This window comes from Platichthys flesus, chromosome 9 (assembly GCF_949316205.1).
Source record: "Platichthys flesus chromosome 9, fPlaFle2.1, whole genome shotgun sequence".
Taxonomy (NCBI): domain Eukaryota; kingdom Metazoa; phylum Chordata; class Actinopteri; order Pleuronectiformes; family Pleuronectidae; genus Platichthys; species Platichthys flesus.
In genome coordinates, this window is record NC_084953.1 from 19,745,702 (window position 1) to 19,759,535 (window position 13,834).

The 13,834-nt window shown below is 44.8% G+C and overlaps 2 protein-coding genes across 4 annotated transcripts; one reads left to right on the forward strand and one right to left on the reverse strand.

Moving 5' to 3' along the window:
- The first annotated feature begins 1,348 nt into the window (after positions 1–1,348).
- chst14 (carbohydrate (N-acetylgalactosamine 4-0) sulfotransferase 14) lies at positions 1,349–4,424 on the forward strand. The gene is made up of 2 exons (XM_062395989.1): positions 1,349–1,773; positions 2,913–4,424. The coding sequence occupies exons 1-2, from the start codon at positions 1,486–1,488 to the stop codon at positions 3,738–3,740; spliced, it is 1,116 nt and encodes a 371-aa protein (XP_062251973.1). The 5' UTR covers positions 1,349–1,485; the 3' UTR covers positions 3,741–4,424.
- Positions 4,425–4,458: 34 nt separating this feature from the next.
- On the reverse strand, positions 4,459–12,613 carry cep135 (centrosomal protein 135). Of its 3 annotated transcripts, none has more exons than XM_062395991.1 (26): positions 12,431–12,613; positions 11,949–12,082; positions 11,670–11,860; positions 11,417–11,584; positions 10,807–10,948; positions 10,603–10,687; positions 10,370–10,498; positions 10,005–10,220; positions 9,818–9,883; positions 9,565–9,715; positions 9,240–9,472; positions 8,981–9,136; positions 8,767–8,904; positions 8,515–8,592; positions 8,199–8,350; positions 7,826–7,941; positions 7,578–7,732; positions 7,307–7,362; positions 7,046–7,214; positions 6,838–6,948; positions 6,499–6,684; positions 6,166–6,375; positions 5,847–6,049; positions 5,642–5,746; positions 5,064–5,207; positions 4,459–4,835 (listed from the first exon to the last, which is right to left on the reverse strand). In XM_062395991.1, exons 2-26 carry the CDS (start codon positions 12,059–12,061, stop codon positions 4,814–4,816), a joined length of 3,495 nt encoding a protein of 1,164 aa, XP_062251975.1. In that variant the 5' UTR covers positions 12,062–12,082; positions 12,431–12,613; the 3' UTR covers positions 4,459–4,813. The 3 variants fall into 3 exon arrangements, with proteins under 3 accessions (XP_062251975.1, XP_062251974.1, XP_062251976.1); XM_062395990.1 differs by having other exon boundaries at positions 5,052–5,207; XM_062395992.1 differs by lacking the exon at positions 4,459–4,835 and having other exon boundaries at positions 5,048–5,207.
- Between the last annotated feature and the right edge of the window lie 1,221 nt (positions 12,614–13,834).

The window sequence follows — 13,834 nt, forward strand, 5'->3', positions numbered from 1 at the left end:
CAATGTGCACAATAAAATGCACTACATCCCCCCCCCCCACACACACACACACTCCCCTACTCCAACTCCCTCATGCTTTCAGAGAAGAGACCTGAGGTATACCCCCACCCCCCTCACCACTACTGACTGTGAGCTCTTCTAGCGGAAGTCTGCCTGTAGAAAAAGGGCCTCCACTCAAACAAGGTTACTTGACGGTGACATTGCGTCATTGAAGGGATTAATTCTTTTTTTTTTCATTGCAGGCTCCCCAGACAAGATGCCCCCCTGGGTGGTTGACCATGTCGCCCATATCTAAACCTGCCACTGGGTCAGAGGAAGGTAGAGGTTATGCATTTGTATATTGATGCTGTAGGGAAGGTGACTTGTCACACAACCAACATTTCAGCTCGACCATTCTGTTATTGATTTAAGGGACAGACAGGAATCTGATCTCATATTTATCAGGCAGTGAAGCATCGTCATGGCAGATGTGACATAAAGCCCAGTTCACTAATTTTATTATAAGAGCTGCTTCCATACAATATTAGGTAATGCTGGTGATGTATTATTTTCAAATATTGGGGGAGGCTTAATCATTTGGATTATATGAATGGGTCGAGAAACCAGCGTCAAGAAAGGGTAAACAAACAAAGTGTGTGGCCATTGAGCAAGGCAAGGTGTGTAAAAGGTAGAATCAAGTGAGTTATTATAACTCAAGTGTTGAGATTATTGCTCAGTCACTTAACTGTGGAAACTGTATTTGACAATCTAGGAGGATTAAAGAACACTCCTAAGGACTGAAAGCTCATGAACCTACATTAAGGTTGAAAGTGTCTTTGTTTCTTAAAAACTTGGAGGGTAAGGTTCAAAGGTTATTTGAGGGACTCCTAAATTATGACTAAACAAAGACTCTGGGTCAATCCCTGTGTACACAAGCGGAACTACACTTCCCTGAGAGCCCGGGGGAACTTCAGGATCCCCGAAGAGGAGGTGTCGACAGGAGTGATCACAGCACCTCCTTCGGCTTGAGCCTGCTGTATGCACGTTTATACATTGTGTTCTACATCAGAAAATACTGAAAAGATAAAGAAAAACCCGAATGTTCTATACATTAGTCCTTAAAAGTGTTTGTAGCCTCCATTGATGAAACATAGACTACAGCTGTGATTTTATTTTGAAAATGTTAACTTTAATAAATCAAATCGTTTTTCTTAGTGTCAGTCACAAACAAATTGAGATAAAATAAATCATAGAAGAAAGATTTATCCCAGACTCAAGTAACTTTATCACTGTGGTTAATTAACTTATGGTAACTAATTTACAACATTTGCTTGTTTTACTTTGACAGGTCAACCAGGAAGCGCAGTTTCCGCTGGCTAACTTGGCGCAGTTTAAAAGTTAAGAATGAATACGTGGTAGAGGAAAACACCGTTGTTTTTCTCTCGTGGTGTTTATCAGTGAAGTGTGAAGCTCTCCGGTGTTGATCGGACGCGCCGGACGCTCGCTATGCTTCCCGGCAGCCAGGACTACGAGGTGAAGCGGAGCGGAACGGCTCGGAGCGGCTCGGTGATTCACTTCAGGACAACGGTGAACTCCGGGAGCCGCCGCTCCGCCGTGCTGCCCTCGCTGCTAACGTTCCTGGTGATCGTAGCATCCGGAGGCCTGCTGCTCATGATCGAGAAAGGAATGCTCAGCAGCCTGGATACCCCTCCACCCCGGGGCAGCCGCAGGAAGCTGGACCCCGTGCGGCAGGCGGGCAAGCACGACTCGGCCCCCGTGGAAGTGGAGTCCCAGGTACGGTGAGAGTGTGGAGGCACCGCGGGGCTTCGTCTGTGGGGGTTCACCTGGCGAGGGGAGCTCAGGGCGGCCCGGGTTGTCCCGTGACTGGGTGTGAGGTCTTTCCGGATTAAATTCTGGATGTGGAAGTGTGTGCAAGTTCTTCAATCTGGAGATCAAAAAACTCTGACACGTTGTTTGTTATAAATGTATGTATTGTAGTAATCAGAGCATTCCTGCAAGGGTCCCGATCTAATGGCAGCTTCCCGCCGTGACCTCTAATAAGAAGCTGAGTAGGTTTACATTGTCTGCAGGGTTACATGCTCAAAAACATCAAAATAAATCAAAGGAGCAGATTCTGAGAAGTCTTTATCTGTCCTCCCTTGTATGGCGCAATTTCCCCAAACACCGCACTTCACTTCCCATAACTTCATCAGCCCATATTCACAAATTGCCTCATATGGGGCATGACAAAGTGTGACATCATCTGCACTTAACCCTCGACTTGAGTGATGAACCTCAGAGAGAACATCGGATTCCCGTGGGAGGGAAGCCTCCCCTAGGACGGACAGAAGGGCGATAGACTATGTGTGGAGCAGAGCACGTCCACAAAATAAGATACAAAATACATAAATTATAATTCAACTTTGTATTGGCAGCAAGAATTTACACAGGCAACATTCAACAAATCACTTTTTGTTTTTTGCAAAATACGAGCTTTGAACATGAATTTAAGATTAAGATTAAGATACATTTATTTGTCCCAAACACATGCACAAACATGCACAGGCACACTCATGCAGGTAGGAAAATTTAGCCTCTGCTTTTGACCCATCTGGTGCAGGACACACAGAGCAGTGAGCGACCATGTAGGCGCTCGGGAGCAGATGTTGGGGGAGTAAAGTGCCTTGCTCAGGGGCACTAGACAGGGTAGGGAGACTCTTGGATTTTTGGACAGATCAATCCAGGTTCGTCTTTTGTTGTCTCTCCGTGGAGTCAAACCAGACACCTTCTCTGCCCATAGTCCAAGTTTCTGCCACTAGACCACTGCCTCTCTCTGCAGAGTTCTCTCAATGTTTGGAGTATTTACACAAAATAAAATGCCTGTAATGCTTTTAAGCACTCTTAAGTTCCTGATTTGTGTTCACACACACCAGATCCTCCAGGAGATCCGGAACCGCACCATCAGGACCATGTGCAGCCAGAAGAACATGCCCCACAGCGTCTGGTCTCTGAGCCCCCTGCAGAGGAAGACGCTGCTGCAGCACATCCTGGTCAACGACAAGCACCGCTTCCTCTACTGCTACGTCCCCAAAGTGGCCTGCTCCAACTGGAAGAGGGTCCTGAAGGTGCTGAGCGGCACGCTGGAGAGCGTGGACGTCAACATTAAGATGGACCATCGCAGCGACCTGCTGTTTTTGTCCTCCCTGAAACCCGAGGAGATCCGCTACCGCCTGAAGCACTACTTCAAATTCATGTTCGTGCGGGACCCCATGGAGCGGCTGCTCTCTGCTTACAGGAACAAGTTTGGAGAAATCGAGTCTTACAAGAAAAAGTACGGCGTTGAGATCGTAAAGCGGTACCGAAAAGGTCGCGCCAATGACCCGTCGGTGAAAGGAGATGACGTGACCTTCGCAGAGTTTGTCCGCTACTTGCTGGACGAGGACGTGGAGCGTATGAATGAGCACTGGATGCCGGTGTACAACCTGTGCCAACCGTGTGCCGTGTCTTACGACTTCTTCGGCTCATATGAGCACCTGGAAGGTGACGCGGAGTTCGTGCTCCAGCGAATCGGAGCGCCTCCCTACGTCCGCTTCCCAGAGAGGCAGACGTGGTACAAGCCGGTCACCACGGAGACGTTACACTACTATCTCTGCAGCTTGCCACAAAAGCTGCTCAGGGACCTGCTGCCCAAGTACATTTTAGACTTTTCCCTCTTTACGTATCCACTCCCCAACACAACCACTGAACACTGCCGGCATTAAAGCTGCTCTGTGAGAGAGTTTGGAGAATACTATTGGGAGAGAATCATTTATGTTTTTTATATGCTTGTGGGACAGCTGTTACACAAATTTTTTACTTGAGATGTCCTCGAAACGTTGTATAATGCCGATTATTGGAACAGAATAAGAATTAACTATAAAACCACTAAAACTTGAAATCAGCTGCAGACACAGGAAAACGTTATTGAAACGTACGTTACATGCACTGTTACAGGAAATCAATCAGTTCACTATACATGGATGCATATGTAAATAAGGTTGGGAGACCAAACTTTGTGTTTTGTAGTTTGTTTGTGTAAACATTGGAGAAAGTAAAGGGTTAATAGCTTCATAGGGCATTCAGTGGTTTAGCAGGCTCAGGCTCACACACACACACACACACACACACACACACACACACACACACACACACACACACACACACACACACACACACACACACACACACACACACACACACACACACACACACACACACACACACACACACACACACACACACACACACACACACACACACACACACACACACACACACACACACACACACACACACACACACACGGTGGTGGGGTTTAAATGAAGCTTGTGTTTTAAAGTATCTCTGTCACAACCTCTCTGTCCCGTCTTTTCCATTTACGAATAAAACCAGAAGTTTAAGTTTAATGATGCACATGCCACAGTTTCTGTTATTTTGTATCATTTTATTTTGTGAATTATTAAATAATTTAGACATTATAAAAAACAGGGAAATGAATATTACAACAGGGGTGAACAGACACTTCTCTTGCTACATTGTGTGTGAGGTTGTTGATGAAAAATGGATTTCTGAGGGACTAACTCATTCATAAAGTTAAATCCTCTATTAGTTTAATCTATTAGTGGCTGTACAAGATACTGATGGAAAAGTTAGGTCACAGTTTGTTTAAATGTAGGAACACATTTTTTTATCCTTGGTCCTTCAGACTGGACTTGGAAATGAAGAGGCACAGAGGAATGCTATGTGCTAATTATTTCTCAGGTTTATAAAGGCCTTCATCAATCACATCTGGACTTCAATCCTTGAAGCTCACACTTCTGAAAAGAGAAAGAAAAATATTTCAGTAGAATATGAAGCATTTGTTAAAAATAGTAATGATCCATAATTTTGGGGGTTTCAGACATCAAAAGGGACATATTTAATTTATCACCTAGATATTATTCCTTCAAACATCCAAAATAGTAAAGTAAATTTCTTTATGATATGTATGTAGTCCAGAACTAGCCTCATCATTTTCATGTCATCGGCCTTACTTGTCTGCTGACCTGTCAGCTGAGCGGTCAAGACTTCTGAGGATGGAGGTTTCAGGGGAGAATTGCTGAGAACCGGAGGAGACGCTGCGGGGCGAGGAGCTTTGGAGGGATGAGAAAGACAAACCCTGTTTGCGCATCTCCTGGACTGCCCTCTCACTGGGGACAGAGAGACAGAATCAGACAAGGTCACAATGTGCTGCACCTCCACTATGGTGATACATCTTTGTAACTATGCTTTTGAGGAGTTATCTTAGATAATCACTGCATAAGTGATACTTCTACATAGTTGCCTAGGGAGAGCTGAAGAGTTTGAGTTTTGGAACACTGCTAAGACAAAACAATTTGATGAGAATTCACATTTTTAGTTAGACAAGAAAACAGTAGGCAGTTATTAAAATGATTGTTATGAGAACAGTCTGAGTTTAACTGGTTTTACAGTCATTTGGGACATTTAGTAAAGTCTACATCCTGATAACATGCTACATCAAAGATGACATATTAAGGAAGACCTAATGGGCTCCAAGATTGATCTTGGGGCAATAGAGGAAATGTCAGCATCAATGTACAAAAACAGCATTTGTTGAACTCACCGTTCAAAGCGTTCTGTGGTCAACTGTCTTTTCAGAACGTCCATCTCGGTCTGCAGCTGAGACACTTTACCGCGGAGCTGGGACACCTCCCTGGCATGCTCTGCACTGTATGTACACACACAAATAATATTCAACATCTTTCCAAAGTGATATTTTAGTTGATTACAATTTGTTCAGGCACATATGGGGAATAGGATTTATTTACGTTTTGCTATCAGCCAGCGTGAGCCTGTCTCGAAGGACTTTCAGCTCCGACTCTCTTTCGCTGGCTGTAAGATGAGTTTGGAACTCTTTGTGCCGATTGGAGGAGAGTAGTGTCTCCAGGTTACGGACGGTCAACCGCTCACTGGCCAGTTGCTTCTTAAGTAGCTCCACCTCGGACCGAACATCCTCCACCTCTCCTGTGACCTAAAAAACATGCACGGAGCATAAATTCTCATTACTGACAACTGCTCCTAGTGAGCCGGCGTGCGTCCCCGGGGGAGTGCAACACTTCTCAGCCATGACAAGTTATCTGAGCTCACCCTCTCCAGGTCCATGCTTTTGGAGGTGAGCTGACGGGCAGTGAGCTCCTTGCCGGAGTCCAGCTTGACACAGAGCTCCCTGACAGAGGCCAGATCTGAGAGGAGAGCTGCCTTCTCCTCCTGGGTGTTGTGTAGCTCCTCCTCTAGCCGGGACATCCCACGAACCAGCGATGATACCTGGGCCTCATAAGCCTGCAGCGCTTGTGTGTGCTTGACAAAACAGTAAGGGGTAAGTACATCAATCCACACCAGTATAATAGCTTCTAGCATATGACGTCTGTTGGCAGTCTTGCTCCCAATTATGAAAGCTGCTTGTTTCAGCTTGTCTCTCACCTGATGGATTTCTCTCTCTTGGTGGCCAACAGTATCTCGGAGGTGTCTGCGCTCTGTGTCTGAAGAGAGCAGCTCCAGGCGGATGGAGTTATTGAGGCCCTCAGACTGCAGCAGCTTCTGCTCGCGCTCCTCCACCTCAGTGTGAGCCATTCTGAAATGCTCCAGCAGGTTCCTGTTCTCCTGCTCCTGTGGGTCATACACACAGCGAAATGAGACGGAGCAGACGTCTACCGCAGAGGCACTTCAAATATAGATAACGTATCATCTGAAAGTATCACAGAGAGAGTATCTATTACACAGGTCGTTAAATGGCTACAGGAGAATGCTGTTCTCTCTTGCCTTTGTTGCCATCAGTTTTTCGATTCTGGACACTTCAGAAATGTATGAGTGGACCCTCAGTTTCAGTTCGTCCTTCTCATGCATAGCCTCCTCCATCTCCATGTGCACAGCCTGGGTAAACACACAGAAAAGCAGAGCTGATGTTATTTCTCCGTCATATTCTTTCATAAGACGCAAAAGAAACAACTGAATATGAGGTAATAAACACCTGGTTTTCTCTGGTCATCGTGGCCAGGTCTCCTTGCAGCCTCCTGTTCTCTCTGATTGTGATTTCCTTCTCTCTCCTGAGTGCAATCAGCTCCTCCTGAGAGGCGTCCAGCTGTCTCCTCAGGCTGCTGATCTCCCTCTCGCGGCTGTTTAAGGCCCCCTGCAGCTGACTGCAAGAACCACATGTTATTTCTTTTTTTATTTATCACAGCACTTTGTTGTATTGAAAAACAACTTAGAGTGTTGAGACCAAGATACTCACGCTAAAGAGGTATCCAAGTTTAGAATGGTATGTTTCACTTCTTCAAGGGTCTTTTCCTGAGGAAATAGAAAGAAAAAATATCAAAAACAATGTTGTCTTTGTGAGACGTTTGTGTCCTTCATCACTTACTGTGTAATGAGATTTATGTATGGACAAGAGGAATGATAACAAGGACTGATAAGATTTTAATTGTGCATACATGCATGTATCATCTTAAAACAGACTTTAACTTGTCATACAATTAAAGATGGTATTTGTTGGTGATAGCTACTTTTTTGGAAAACTCCTCCTCGATAGCAACCAGCTTTTCCGTCTTTTGATCAACTTCATCCTGCAGAGCATCTTTCTCTCTATCCAGGGCAGAGATGGACTTCTGAAGAGCAGCCACGTCCTCCTTGTGCTTGGAGCCTCGCTGACTTAGCTCCTCTGGGAGACAAACCCAAATCAAGATGACAGCTAAGTTACAACAGAGGAGGAACAACACATGCCCTGAACCTTGTAAAATCCATAAACATTTACCTATTCTCTCTTCCAGTTTCTCAATCTGCTGATGGGCATCATGCAGCTCATTCATCTTGATAGACAGTCTGTGCTGGGTGTCAGAGAGTGACTGTTCCATCTGCTCCTGTAGCAGCCTGCAGACAGACAGGGCACAGCTCATCTATTAAAATTCAAACATTGTGGCCAGAAACACAACAATCCCCGACTAAAACGGACACATACTCAGGAGCAAAATAGGGAATCGATCCACCAGTCCTCAGGTTAGTGGATGACCTTATCAGCCATGGCCAGCAGGATATTTATATTATAATTATCATTTAACATACTTCCTGAGTGCAGCCATATCATAAATATTAAAACTGCTCAACATACATGTATTTTCAACACAAACCTCAAAGCGTTGGACTCTGCCCTCTGCTGGGCCGCCTCCTCTGCATTCTGCACCATGGCATTAGCCTGAACCTTCAGATCCTCCCCCACAGCCTCCCTGCTCTCCATCAGCTGACACACCTGGGATTGCAGGTCCAGTCTCTCCTGCTCCAACTGCACCACATTAAACTCAATGAACCACACACAGCAACATGAAGCTATTTATGACCAAAGTTACAGCTGTGAACATGAAGTAACATTTCCCATGTTGGGTCCTGACTCTTTAGAATATAATCCAGTCAGAGGGAAGTGTTTGAGGCGATTTACAGAAGGCTTACACTCTGAATAGCATTTTCCAGGTTAAGAATCCTCCTCTCCTCGCCCCGTCTGTCTGTGGAAGCTGAAGTTTGGGCAACCTGTAAAATGTTGTCTGTTAGGCTCAAACAATTGATATAATATAAAAAATATAGCACACAGATCACAATATGTCCTGGAGAAGCTGAAGCTGATTTTTTAACTTCTCTATGTATATCACTATGATAGTTCAGCAGAATCATGTGCATGATGAATGTCATTACTCGAGGACTGACCTTTAACCTTTCCATGAGTGTGTCTTTTTCATCCGTCATCTGCTCGATTTTGATTTCTGCCAGTTTAAGCTCTGCCTGCAGGTCCAAGACGTCAGCTGACATATCTTTGCTATGGGCCAGTTTTAAGTCCTCTTGAGTCTGAGGGAACAGGAAGATTTACTCTTTAGAAGTGTAGAGTAAATAATAGCAGGTACATACACAGGTTCACACTCACCTGTTTAAACTGGGTTTTGAAATGGTCTCTCTCATTGCAGAGGGCCTTCACATTGTTTTGGATGTCCTCCATGTGCTTCTCAAAGTCTATGAGAGCAGCCTTCAACTCATCTCGTTCCTGTCGGACAAGGAGCAGCTCGGCCTCGGCATCACCTCCCTGAAAGATAAAGCAAGTAGACTTCCTGTATGATTGTATGAGACAGCTGAGTGCATCAAACTCTTGAAACAAAATAGTCAATAAATTTAGAATTGTTTCTTACCCTCGTTGCACGTTTCAACAATGGACTCCTTCCTCTGCCTGGACTACGACTTGGGCTTAAGTCCAGACCACCTGTCCCTCTGGCCCTCTTGTAGCGCTCAGCCTCCTGGCGATAGTAATCCCTCTCCTCCTCTAGACTCTTGACAAATGCGTCCAGACGTGACGGGGAGCGTTCCCTTCCACAAACACCATGTTTAGCCCGCATGGTTTCCAGCTCTAGCACCAGGTCTTTGTCTGGTACACAACAATAACACATATACGTCAACAACTTAAAGCTGCGATAAGAACAGCTTTTAACAATTGAGCTATGCCAGACGGTTGCTTACCAGCTGACATCACTTTCTCAATTTTGTCCTGCAGCCTGATTTTCTCCCCATCCAGGAAATTAGCCAGTCCCTCCATTTTCTCATTTTGTTCTTTTAGCTCCAGGAGCTGATCCCTTAGACGGTCCTTTTCAAAGTCACCTTCAGACTGCTCCTGAATTAAGACATTAACAACAGATTATGATATGAGTTTGTGTAACATAATATAATTGGTCTTAATTCCTATTAAAAAGAACATAGAATATCAAGTCAAAACCTTTCTTAATTTGGCAATAACATCCTCCAAGTCTTCAATGATTCTCTGTTGCTTCTGGATCTCTTCCTGTTGAAAAACATATTTTTGCACTGTTATTATTCTAACTCACATGTCACACTTGATGCCTGTAAACACATAAGTACATTTGTATTTGGTTGTTTTTCTCCCTGAATCCTGTTATTCTCACTTTAGTGTCTTGCAGTTCCATGTCAACTGTTTCCAACACCCGCTCTTTGTCCATCTCCAGCCGCTTCGCAAGGTCGTCGATGTGCGTAAGCTCCTCACACAGTTCCAGATTCTTTAAGGACAGATTAGCCACTTCAGTTGAGGCATTGTTCTTCTTCTGTTGCAGTCCTTCTACCTTCTGCTCCAGTGTCCTGTTGGTCTCCTGCAGGTACTCAATCTGTGTGACATTAAGTATTAGTACAGACAGGAGGGTGTGGAACAACCTTCTTCGCCTCTAGAGGAAAAAGGCTGAAGACCACTGTGCATGTTCCCCCAAAAAATCCAAAATGTTGATTAACATGGTAAACATCCTCTAGTTAAACTTGCCTGAAGGTTAAGATGAGAAATAAGTTTCTCGTTGCTGATGTTCTGAGCCTCGAGGGAAATGACATCATGGGGACGTCCTCCTTGAAGAACACGGTTCAGACGTTCGATCTCTTTGTCCCTCTGCTCTACCTAATAGAAGTATAAAAAAAATGAAATAAACGTGTAATGACCACATATTAACATTAAACATATATGACAAGGATTTTGTTTGCATTTAGAGATGTATTTCTTACCTGAGTACTTAAGTGTTTTATATATTCCCGAGCATTTTCCAGGTCTAATTTGACCTTTATGACGTCTTCCTGCAGCTCATGAATTCTACCAATCAAAAATGACTTTCAGTCAAACAGAAATAACAAGCATGCCATCACATTCATCAAGAAACTATCAATGCTCCTCTCGATAACACAGCTGAGCTGCTTCAAAAGAGAACAAACCTCCTATCTGCCAACTGCAGCAGGTCAGCTACGTATGGATCATCGGTCTGCAACGCAGGGTAAGCTGATGCAGAGGAGGGAGGTATGAGCTCATCAATCTGCATCCTCTGACGTCTGAAAGGAATACTGCGCTTCTTTCCACCTGGGAATGTCATCATTATAAACAGATTTTTATTTAGTGTTTGAAATTGCCAAAATGCCAACTATCACTTTCAGTGTGCTCTTGAACACCCTGTTCTGAACTGGTGTTAACATCTGTTCTTGTGATGGGATCTCACTTCCCCAATCTATATGCAAATAATCATGAACCTCGCGTGTGTTAACAAAGATCAAATGATGTTGTTTCTACCCAGTAAGAGTTTACGGATGTGTCCAATGTCAATGTGTTTGTGTGTCGGCACGAGGCAGAGAAAGTTAGGATGCAGTTTCCTTCCCACAGCGACGAGAATGTGGTCACATTGATGAGTTCTTTGAGACCAGATCTCAAGGCACATTTGAGTGTGCCCACTCCTGTACTTAGTGCTGACCACTGATCAGATCATTCAGGATGGATGTTAATTGCAGGATTGAATTGGCTCAAAGAACTTAAGGTCTGACCCCTGGTATTTACCTGGTGTCTGCACCACAGCTTGCATGTTCTTCTCCTGCAGCTGCTGGATGCGCTCAGCTTTCGCCTTGCTGTCCTTCTCCAGGCAGCGCACCTTGTGCACATACTGATTGTTTAAAAACTTCAGGTCAGAGGTGTCATGGTCCAGTTTCCTGACTTGGGTCTTGAGCTCTGAAACGAGACAGGGTTGCGTGGAGCTGTCAAACATGTCAGTGGGTCACAGACGGAGAGTGTAGGGGCTGGTTTAACAACCGACCTCTGGTGTCACGCTCCTTCTCCTCCTTCAGCTTCAGCAGCTCAAGGTGCAGCTCGTTGTTCTCCCTCACCACCCGGGCATTGTCTGTCCTGTAGGGCTCCAGAAGAGCATCAACGTTCCGGCTTTCCTTTTCAGTTTTACCCGCTGACAGTTTGGCATTGCGCAGGCTCTCAGTCGTGTGGACCAGGTCACTGTGAGACAGGGGGAAGATATCTCTCAAATATCAACTGGGATTGTGGGATGTAGGCAAGGGAGTGCAGACGGGCTTTGAGGTTTCACCTGAATAGTTTCTCCACTAGCGGCAGTGACTCTATTGCCAGTGGCTGCCTGTAGCCCAGCTGATCCAGTCGCTTCCTCAAGTTGACGAACTTCCTCTCTGCGGTGCTGTTCATGGCTGCGAGGGGACACTGAAGCTACAGCACAGCCCAGCAGCGTTTACATCGATTAGCAAGGCAGCCACAGCCAGAAGACACTACACACTGTGTGTTATAGACTAATTGAATTGTTGAGTCGTGTGCTGGTCACAGTGGCTAACTTAGCCAGCGGGTTGTTGTTGTTGATTACCGTTAGCTAGCTAGCTTCAAGTTAGGTAGCAAATCCTCCTTTCCTAGACAGGGGTGTGTGATATTAGCATTTAGCGATGTTATCTACGGACATACCCGCTTTTCGCAGGTGGACGGTGGCCTAAAGCCTCTCGTCAGTGCTGCTTGACAACAGTTAGCCACTTTGATAGCATCAATCTCAGGCTTGCCTCAACCTACCGTACTTGGCGTTTCCCCGGCAACTAACGTCAGCTTCACCGACGTCAACGTAACTTTACATCAACCACAGACACTTGCAAGAGATGCATTATAGCGTCGGTGATTCTTAACGTGAAGTTAGATAATAAACAACCCGAGAGTCGACTTGATTCCGCGGTAAGGCTTTTGAAAAGAGCGCCGCTGATCTCCGGTTTGGTTTCGTCACTAAGGAAGTGAGACGCCGCACAACATCTGGGGTGGCTCGTTTTGTCAACCCGCGCTGTCCGCACAGACGGCGGAGGGGCGGGATGGCCACAGGATGAATGAATGTATGTATTGATGGATGGATGGATGAATGAATGGATGGATTAGTGGATGGGTGAATAGCTAGTTAGACACTTTATTGATCCAAAGGGAAATTTAGGAGAGATAACTTTGAATATATGTAATTATTAAGCATGGCCGGCCCTGGCAATGTTGGCGCAGTAGGCGAGATTTCAAATTGGCGTCAACATACACACGCAAACTGTGATGCATCCGCAATAACTTTTGGACCGTATACAGATGCACACACAGGCTGAATTTGTAAGTTATAAAAAACAATAAAAATACATAATAAAAATTATAAAGAGTCCTGTACTGATAAGCATATCATGTCATGTCGACACAAATAAACATTAATGATGTCCACAATTGGGTTGACTCTTACCTCTATATTGTTCTTTCTTCTCCTCCTTTACTTTGCGGTGCTTTCTGAATTGTGCACCTGATAATTTAATCAATCACCGCAGCGTGTAAGTCAGGGACACATTCTGTGCGAGCCGCCGCCTGACTGTTCACACAGGGAGCCATCCAGGAGGATGTTTTAGATGCTGGCTTGCCTGTCCACGGAGCAACGGGTGGTGACATCAGCAAATGTATCAAAAGCAGCATAGAATCACACGAACACACACAATAATTTGTTAATTCATCTTCTTGTAATGCTTAGTTCCTTATGCCAGCCAGCAGGCGGTGTGGCCTAGTGGGTAGAGTGATGGTTCTCCAAGAAGTACCCGGGTTTCCCATCTTCAAGTTGGCAATATTCTGAACTCTTAAAATTGGCAGGGTTTCTCCTATTAATTGCAAAATATCTTGCACTATGTACATTTAAATTACATAACAATCAATGGGCTTCTGCGCAGGATGTTTTCCATTTTTTTTTAATTTAATTTAATTGAATTTAATTTAAAGAAATATATATTTAATTTAATTTAAATTAAAAATATATATATTTATTTTTATACTTCATTTTAATCATCATCATCATTTCTCCGTGCTGGTTCAGGGGTAAATTATGCTGGTCTTCACAGGTGACCGACCTAGGCAAGCCTGTAGCAGCCAGCCCCCCGCAGGAGATTATTTGTTGTGTGTTTGTGGCCGCGGCGC

Bases quoted from the DNA above. Each gene is read 5' to 3' on its own strand.
- chst14 (XM_062395989.1), top strand. From the start codon at position 1,486: ATGCTTCCCGGCAGCCAGGACTACGAGGTGAAGCGGAGCGGAACGGCT. The intron at 1,774-2,912 runs GTACGGTGAGAG...CACACACACCAG, and splicing joins CCGTGGAAGTGGAGTCCCAG to ATCCTCCAGGAGATCCGGAA.
- cep135 (XM_062395990.1), bottom strand. From the start codon at position 12,061: ATGAACAGCACCGCAGAGAGGAAGTTCGTCAACTTGAGGAAGCGACTG. The intron at 10,221-10,369 runs GCAAGTTTAACT...AATGTCACACAG, and splicing joins TTTCTCATCTTAACCTTCAG to ATTGAGTACCTGCAGGAGAC. The intron at 9,137-9,239 runs GTAAGAAACAAT...TTTATCTTTCAG, and splicing joins TGTTGAAACGTGCAACGAGG to GGAGGTGATGCCGAGGCCGA.